The sequence below is a fragment of the Solanum stenotomum genome, chromosome 1 (genome assembly GCF_019186545.1).
Source record: "Solanum stenotomum isolate F172 chromosome 1, ASM1918654v1, whole genome shotgun sequence".
Lineage (NCBI taxonomy): Eukaryota > Viridiplantae > Streptophyta > Magnoliopsida > Solanales > Solanaceae > Solanum > Solanum stenotomum.
The window spans coordinates 7,199,188-7,207,481 of NC_064282.1; the positions used below are offsets into that span (position 1 = coordinate 7,199,188).

General features: G+C 33.4%; 1 protein-coding gene across 4 annotated transcripts in view; it reads left to right on the plus strand.

Annotated features, from left to right (window-relative positions):
* LOC125873047 (uncharacterized) overlaps positions 1 to 7,662 on the plus strand; it is a 121,340-nt gene extending 113,678 nt beyond the window's left edge. Inside the window, exons 1-3 of one of the 4 annotated variants that reach the window (XM_049553928.1) lie at positions 3,574 to 3,839; positions 6,286 to 7,382; positions 7,495 to 7,662. In XM_049553928.1, the coding sequence (XP_049409885.1) occupies positions 6,299 to 7,382; positions 7,495 to 7,499 (1,089 nt within the window). In that variant the 5' untranslated portion in view covers positions 3,574 to 3,839; positions 6,286 to 6,298 and the 3' untranslated portion in view covers positions 7,500 to 7,662. Of the gene's footprint in view, positions 1 to 3,573; positions 3,840 to 4,250; positions 4,295 to 6,285 lie in introns of those variants that run through there. The other 3 variants (XM_049553902.1, XM_049553910.1, XM_049553918.1) reach the window with 3 other exon arrangements.
* The last annotated feature ends 632 nt before the right edge of the window (positions 7,663 to 8,294 follow it).

Consider the following 8,294-nt stretch of genomic DNA (forward strand, 5'->3'; position numbering starts at 1 on the left):
ATTTTAACAAATTAAAAGAAATTTTTTATCCTTTCCATTGATTATTTATAAATAACTAATAAAGATAATTTAATAAAACAAACCCATAAGAATAAGGAGCCGAAAGCCTCTGGGTTTCAAGTTCTGTCCTATTGTTTTCTTTGCAAGAAAAAAGGAAGCTTTTCTTTAGATAATAATAGTCGTTTTGATAAATCGAATTTGTTTAACATTTTTTAAAGTTGAATAAGAAACTATTTATTACTCATATATACCATTACTGTTCTAATTAATAGAGTAATAATTTAGTGAGACATTAAATTAAGGATGAATTAAAGATAATAGATAATAATCTTATCGTAAATGCTTTTGTACTATTAAATATCTTTTTTAGAGGAGGTGTAAAAGATTTAAAAATACATATACTGTTATGGATCAACCGGAATACAACAATTCATTAATTAGTTGATTTTTCTTTACGCCTTGGCATATGAAGTCAATTAAATCTTTGATTTTTTTTCTTGATCATTACTATTCTCGAATTGAGATATATTTACATGCACGATCTCGTAAGATAATTACTGAAAAATAAATAAATCTCCCAAGCTAATAAAGTATAATTCTTTTTAATTACGTAATGTAAAGCGTACGTGATCCACCTCATTAAGTATTACTTGTAAATTAATAATCTATATAGTTGAATTAAACTAAATTATACGTGTGTAAGTATGTTGTCATTGTGGGTGTGTATCAGATATTAGGTAAAATTATCTTCTAAATTCGACAATATTCACCTTTTAATTCTCGTAAAAATTGAGTTATTGGAGTTGTATTTTTTGAAATTAGAAGTTGTTTTTAGGCATGCATTTTACTTGAATAAAATCTTAAGTTCTGTGAGTAGAAATCCCCAAATCTGACTTATAATAGTTGAAGATCAAGTTTTCAAAAAATTGATCAAATTTCATAATCCAACAAATATTGAAAGATAATTTTTTAAAATTTAATCCAAAATTTATGAACAAACGTTTGTTTAGCAAATAGTATTGCTATATACCTCTTGCCCATGAGATAGTAATAAATAACCCTACTCAAGTAGGAAACCTCTAGAATTCTAGACTCTATTCTTCCTTTATATCTCTTAACTCTTCCATAATGTTTTAAATCAATCTACATTTCCAACTAAATTTTAATTGAAACAAGTTTTTCCATATTAGCTGGAACTTGGGACTAGAATGGCCTAGTTGATAAGAGACAAATAAAACAAAATAAAATGAGAAATCAGATCTGATAAATGATTTTTTTGATTAAAATTTTGATGAGAAACACTTATTCTAAGTGAACTTTACGCAATACATATATAAATTGATTAGATCAATAGGTCTTGAATGCCGATTGATTAAACCAAAAGAAGATAATAAAAAATAGCAAAGGATTAAACCAAAATTTTGTCGAATTAAGGAAGTATATTAAATGACTAACCTAGTTTTTGATGTTTATGTTTTGACATATTGTGCCTAAATTGGAAAAAAAGAGAGGAGGTGAACAAAATAGACTGGCTTTCTATTTGATAATGAAATAATCGCCCAATACATAAGTAAGACGTAATATTATAAACCACAAAAAAAGTGAATAATTGATTGACACTTTAAATCGATGTTTTTGAAATTACCCCAAATATATAAAAATGGAATGAGCCTTTTGGTTTCAAATACATTTCCATCAGTCTTTGGAATTTTTTTTGAAAAATGGAGGTTTTAGATTTTATTTTTCTATTATGAAGTTGTTTGTTGCAGAAATATATCATCTTCCACTATTACACCACAATATCTTGCATTATCATTTGAAGACTTTTTTTTATAGCCATACAACAAAGCTAAATTATTTTATAATTTTGTAAAACGAATAATGTATAATAAAGAATTGATTTTCTCGTACAAGTTTAAAGAACATACAGTTTTTGATGTTTTTTATTTGTCTTGGCACAAAAGTTACACAAAAATTATTACTCCTCCCGTTTAAAAAAAATGACCTCATTTTCTTTTTAGTTTATTTAAAAAAGAATGATCTTTTTTTTTTTTGGTAATATTTTAATTTCAACTTTTCACGTGATATGTTTAAGGCCACAAGATTAAAGTACAATTTTGTACATTTGATATAACTTTAATTTAGAACCATAAAATTCAAAAGTCTTTCTTTATTTTCTTAAATTTCGTGTTAAATCAAACTAGACCATTCTTTGTGAAACGGAAGGAAAAGAGTACTTAGTTGTGCTATTTAAAATTGTTAATTTCATTTGAGTTTTTTCTCGAAAAATGTGAGAAAATATTAAAATAAGAATATGCATTAGTACCTCCGGAAAATTAAAGCTGACGTGTCATTTAGCCTAGTAGTCACGATTCCCAATGTTTGATGAAACACCTCACGTCTCAAACAAATGGCAACACCAATAATCTAACCACTCATCACGTGTGGCCTTCACTCTCCACTAATAAACTAAATGCAAACTTTTGGTGATTTACTATTAATCGTGTACTCCTTTCGTCTTAATTTATATGATTTATTTAGTTGGTATAAAAAATATTAATATATTTTATNTATTTAAGACCACAAGATTAAAATACAATTTTGTACATTTGATATAACTTTAATTTAGGACCATAAAATTCAAAATTCTTCTTTATTTTCTTAAACTTCGTGTTAAATTAAACTAGACCATTCTTCGTAAAACGGAAGGAAAAGAGTACTTAGTTGTGCTATTTAAAATTGTTAATTTCATCTGATTTTTTTCTCGAAAAATGTGGGAAAACATTAAAATAAGAATATGCTTTAGTACCTCCGGAAAACTAAAGCTGACGTGTCATTTAGTCTAGTAGTCACGATTCCCAATGTTTGATGAAACACCTCACGTCTCAAACAAATGGCAACACCAATAATCTAACCACTCATCACGTGTGGCCTTCACTCTCCACTAATAAACTAAATGCAAACTTTTGGTGATTTACTATTAATCGTGTACTCCTTTCGTCTTAATTTATATGATTTATTTAGTTGGTATAAAAAATATTAATATATTTTATTTATTTTAGATCACAAATTTCAATTTTTTTCCATGCAATTTGATAGACATATTTAAAACCATTAAAGTAAAAAATCAGATAAAGAAAGACAAACTAAACAACTTAATAATTATTTGATCTCTCTTTATTTTGTGCTATTTTCCCAACAAAGTCAAACTATTTCGTTTATCATTATCATTATTAATGGTTATGGGTGATAAAATCACCATCGTTATTAATGCTTATCATGATCCTGACCATTATTATCATCTTTCGCAATTTCACATTTAAGGTCTTGAAATCGTGATTATTCATATTCTTTTAAATTATTTTTATTTTAATTTTGACCTCATCAATTTATTTATTTTAAAAGAATCATTTCAATATATTACAAGAAAATAAAAAAGTTTAGGAAGCTATCATAAAAAGATGTAAATCACATATAGAAAATAATGGTCGCGTGAATATCAGTTTCCGAAGGCGCGAGTGAAACCGCCACCTAACTGCCGTCGAGAGGAGAAAAAGAGTAGCGTAGAAATGACTCCACGAATCCCATGAATTTTCTCTCTCTACCATTTCCCCTTCTTTTTCGCTTTTTTACTTTCTCTCTCCTCCAAATCCAAAATCCCCAAATTTTTTCTATTTCATTTTTCAATGCCCGCGCTCTAAAGTGAATTCCCTCACAGATCTCTCTCCTTTTTACGAGAAAACCCTAGCTTTCTATCTCTTTCTTTCACCTTTAAGCGTCCTTCCTTTTGTTGCCTATTCATTCATACTCCAGTTTTAATCAATTGGGTTTTTTTCCCGGTAAGAATGATGTATTTTTTTTGTTTATTTTTATGATTTTTTGAGGTTTGGTGATTGTGGGATATATGGGGATAATGGGACAATTGATGGATTTGATAATTGGATAAAATTAATGGTGAATCTGAGATTGATGGGGGGTGATTAGAAAAGGTCAAGGAGAGTCATGTGCTTGGCTTTGTTTTTATGTTATTTAAATAATTGTTTGCTGTACTGAGCTTTTGAATTATTGCTATTAATTTATTCGTTTTGTTATCTGTATTCTCGCGTGATTTTGTTCTGCTGGGGCACGTTGTTTCGTGTATTAGATGCATTTTCTGAACCTGTCTTTGCTTAAGTAGTAGGTAGATAGGTGGGAGTTGAATTCTATCGGGGTGTATATATATAGATAGATAGCGTGTACTTTTTTGCTGCTCACAATTATCATTTTTTGGATCCAGATTCGCTCTAAACTCAAGGTGGGTATGAGTCTTTGCCTTTTCTTTTTTGATCAATTTAGCTTGATGGTCTGTATAATGTGAATATGTCTTCATTCTTGGTGTTTGGATATCTGTTGTTGTGAGGTGTTTTTCCCAACTGGGTTGTTGATTGATTTTTCTGGGGAAACGATGGATGGAGGTCAAATTGGCTGGTTGTTCATCTGAATTACATTTTTCTAAGAGGATTCTGTCTAAGCTAATGCAAAATTTGATCTTTATGTGTACGGGTAACGTCTTGGCTTTGGTATATTTCAATGTGATTGGGTGGTCTGATCATCTTTTTGATTTTGATAAGAGGTGTTCCTATGGCTCTTAACAGTGCCTGGATTCCCCAATTCTAAATTCTTCAGTTTTCCCTCTTCATCTGGTCGTACTTTTTATGGTAGTCTGATTATCATTGTTATAATTCAATTGATCAGATTATTTAATGAGTGTGTGATTTGTTGGCATTTGAGCTAGAATCAGGGGGGCAGTTCACTTATGATCAGATCTGTAGCTTTAAGAGTTCCAATTTTATGCTAGGAGCTGACATTTGCTTGAGAGGTGTAGAAATATTTCTATTTTTCCTTTCTGAAAGATGAAGATTTATTGAGTTGCAGCAAATGGGTTGAACATTTAGGCGTCGCATGTTAACTTTTCAATAATTGCTGATCAGGGTCTTATTTTTACACACAAGCACATGTATATTTTTACGTATTAGCTACTCCCTCTTTTTTAATTTATGTGAACAGTGAACATATTTCCTCTTTAGTCTGCTTAAAAAAGAATGTCCCCTCCCTAAATTTGGAAACACTTTGATTTAAATTTCCATGTTACCCTTAATGAGAAGTTTTTATAGCCAAACAAATGTTATGACATGTTTAAGACCACAAGTTGGTAAAGTTGTATAGCCACACAAATGTTAGGGCATGTTTAAGGTCACAAGTTCAAAGGTTTTATTTCTTTCTTAAAGTATGTGCCAGCTTCACATATAATTGGAAGTACAGGGAGTTGACTAGTGAGGTCCTCCCAAAATTCATGTGGTGGTGGTGGTGTGTGTGTGGGATAATATACCATCAGAGACAATTCCTCTTTGAGTTGGATTGACTCTCTGTGCATGTTGAGGAAGTCTATATTTGTCCTGATGCGAATGGAAGTTCTCCGCTCTGTCTGCCGCTGTTTAGTCTTTTTGGCATGGAGCTGTTTTTTTCCTTGGTCTTGACTTGGTTTTGAATCCTTCACTACACTTTTATTTTGAGGGTGGAATTCGAGAAGGCTAAGTTGATGACTCCTGAGCATAAAGTAAAAAGAAACAGATAGGATGACAGGGAAGGAAGGATAGTAGCAGCTGGGTTGCTTTATTTCATTTCCTAAGTTTTTTCCTTATCTTCACTCTTCTGTGATCAAATTCAATTAAATGTATTTGCCATTCCTAGTTTTTTTCATCAGGGAGAATAGGCCCAGGGGGTTACTCTCCTGATGCCTCTAATCATTCTCATATAGTTGGTCTGAATGCATGTCAAGTATTTTTACTTACCAACATATTATGGGCAATTACCCAGTTATGCCGACTCATAATTCTAAAAGATAGGTCTAAGTTGCTTTTTGACTAGATTTAATTTATAAAACTTTATTTTCGTAATCAAGTCATTGTGAAATTTGACTATGCTCTGAATATTCGCTTCAGATAGAGCTTAATTGATACAAAGTATTCATATAGCTAAGTCCAAATACTTTGGGATTGAGGTCATAGTGGACTGGTATGATATAGTGTTGAATTACCAGACTGCATGATCTCTCTATTAGCATAGGGCTCTTTATCCTGCAGTTTAGTGATGGATCTAACACCCCTTATTATTTCCTCTTTTACTCTCTCGCGAAAGGCCTATCCTACTCTTCTTTCCTTCTTGATCCTCAGATACCGGATGTGACTGCTCTTTCTTTCTAATTTAATGCAATCATGCTAAATTATTGATGTTCTATTCATGCAGATCTGTTTAGGAAATGGCGAAAGGGACCACAGGACGACGTAGGAATGGTTCTCGACGATGCAGGGCCACCCCTTACCCTTTGCCATCTGCTAACCATTCTGAACTTGTTCACCAAAAGAAATGCTCTAAAATCTTTGAGAAGAAAGACTGGGAAGATGCAACATGTTCTGTATGCATGGAATATCCCCATAACGCTGTGCTTCTCCTGTGTTCCTCTCATGACAAAGGTTGCCGCCCCTACATGTGTGGAACTAGCTTGCGCTATTCTAACTGCCTTGATCAGTACAAGAAAGCCTACACTAAAGCAATACTGCCAGATAATAATCAACTTGTGCAGGGTGATAATGATACTCCAACTGCTGAACCATTTTCTACTTGGCCTTCTGAGAAAAGCGAGGTCTCAGAAGTTGCTTGCCCACTATGTAGAGGCCAGGTGAAGGGATGGACTGTGGTTGAACCTGCTAGAGAATATCTAAATTTGAAGAAGCGTAGCTGCATGCAGGATGATTGTTCGTTTGTTGGAAGCTACAAGGAGATACGAAAACATGTTAAGGCAGAGCACCCCTGTGCTAGACCACGTGAGGTAGATCCTCTTCTTGAACAAAAATGGACAAGGCTTGAGAGGGAACGAGAGAGGGATGATGTTATCAGCACTATAACTTCTTCTATGCCAGGGGCTGTGGTTTTTGGTGATTATGTGATAGAAGGAAGTCATTATGGTTTTGATTCAGATGATGAAGAAGGTTTTGATGCGAATGAGATGATGAATGGGAATGAAGGTTTTGGAATGGGCATCGATCGCAACTTGATGAATGTGTTTCTGTTTTTGCAGGCTTTTGGTTCAGCAGGGAATATTGGGTCAAATCGGGTTATGAGGCGGCACGAGAGAGACATAAGTGATACTTTGGATAGAGGTGCTGGTGGAGTTGACCGAAACCTCCCAATTGGTGGTTTCGAGTACTCTGATGATGACAGTGACAATAGTGGGGACGATAATGATGATAGTGGTATGTCACTTGTTGGGCGTCTTCGTCGTGAAGGTAGAGTCCTCTTGGGTCGCTCTGGGAGGAGACGAAGACGTAGAGAGGCCAACGCAGGTCGGAGATAGATGTAATTTGTGTATGTTTGAAATTGTGAAAAAAGAAATAATTATAGGTCTTAGTCTAGGATTTAACTGTGCTCTAACATTCTCATGCACATCTGCCTCAGATTGATGTTTGATACATGGTAGATTGTAGGATGGCTCAGAAATATTGGCGGGCACTTGAAGAAAGCTCAGTTTCACTGTGATTTGTAGTTTGTAATTTCCTTATTCTGTCTTTTGAACATTTATCTGTCAATTCTTGTATTAATGCAATTTCTGATGTACATTTTTCATATCTTGTTCACCTTTTCACCATTTCAACTTGTATGAATGCTATTTAGATCTGGAGTTGTTTCTCTTCTGTAAACCAGACTAGGCAAGAGCATGTCTCTAGCCCCAGTAGTTGAAACGGTTATATGAACTTGAATTGTGGACATGTGAAGAGAATAATTTTCTGGTAGACTGGGTACTTTTTTATCCCTTCCCTTGGAGTTGCTTTTCCTTCCTCCCAGAGGAGATTGGGCCTTAAGCTGTTAATATCGTCGTCTGCTTGGATGGTTCAAAACAGCAAAAGCAAAAGATAGTTTTCCTTGTTCACATAATTAGAATAGTGAACAGTTTTGTGCCACATAATCCATATTTACACCATTTAAGACCCACATAACAACTGATTTTGGTTCACCATCCAGTACCTGCACTGGAGGATTGATCTGGATTGGTGTTGCTTAGGGCCATTTGGGGAAAATGCTATTTTAGCAGAAAGTTGGATATTAATGACATTAAAATCTGAATCAAATTCGCTTTCCAAACTGATTTGACTAGTTCCAGCATTGTGTTGGTTCAACAGGTAACCGCAAAATAAATTTCTAAGCACGTATAATATCCTATCATAATAACTAGGTGACTGTTATTTATCTAGTCAATC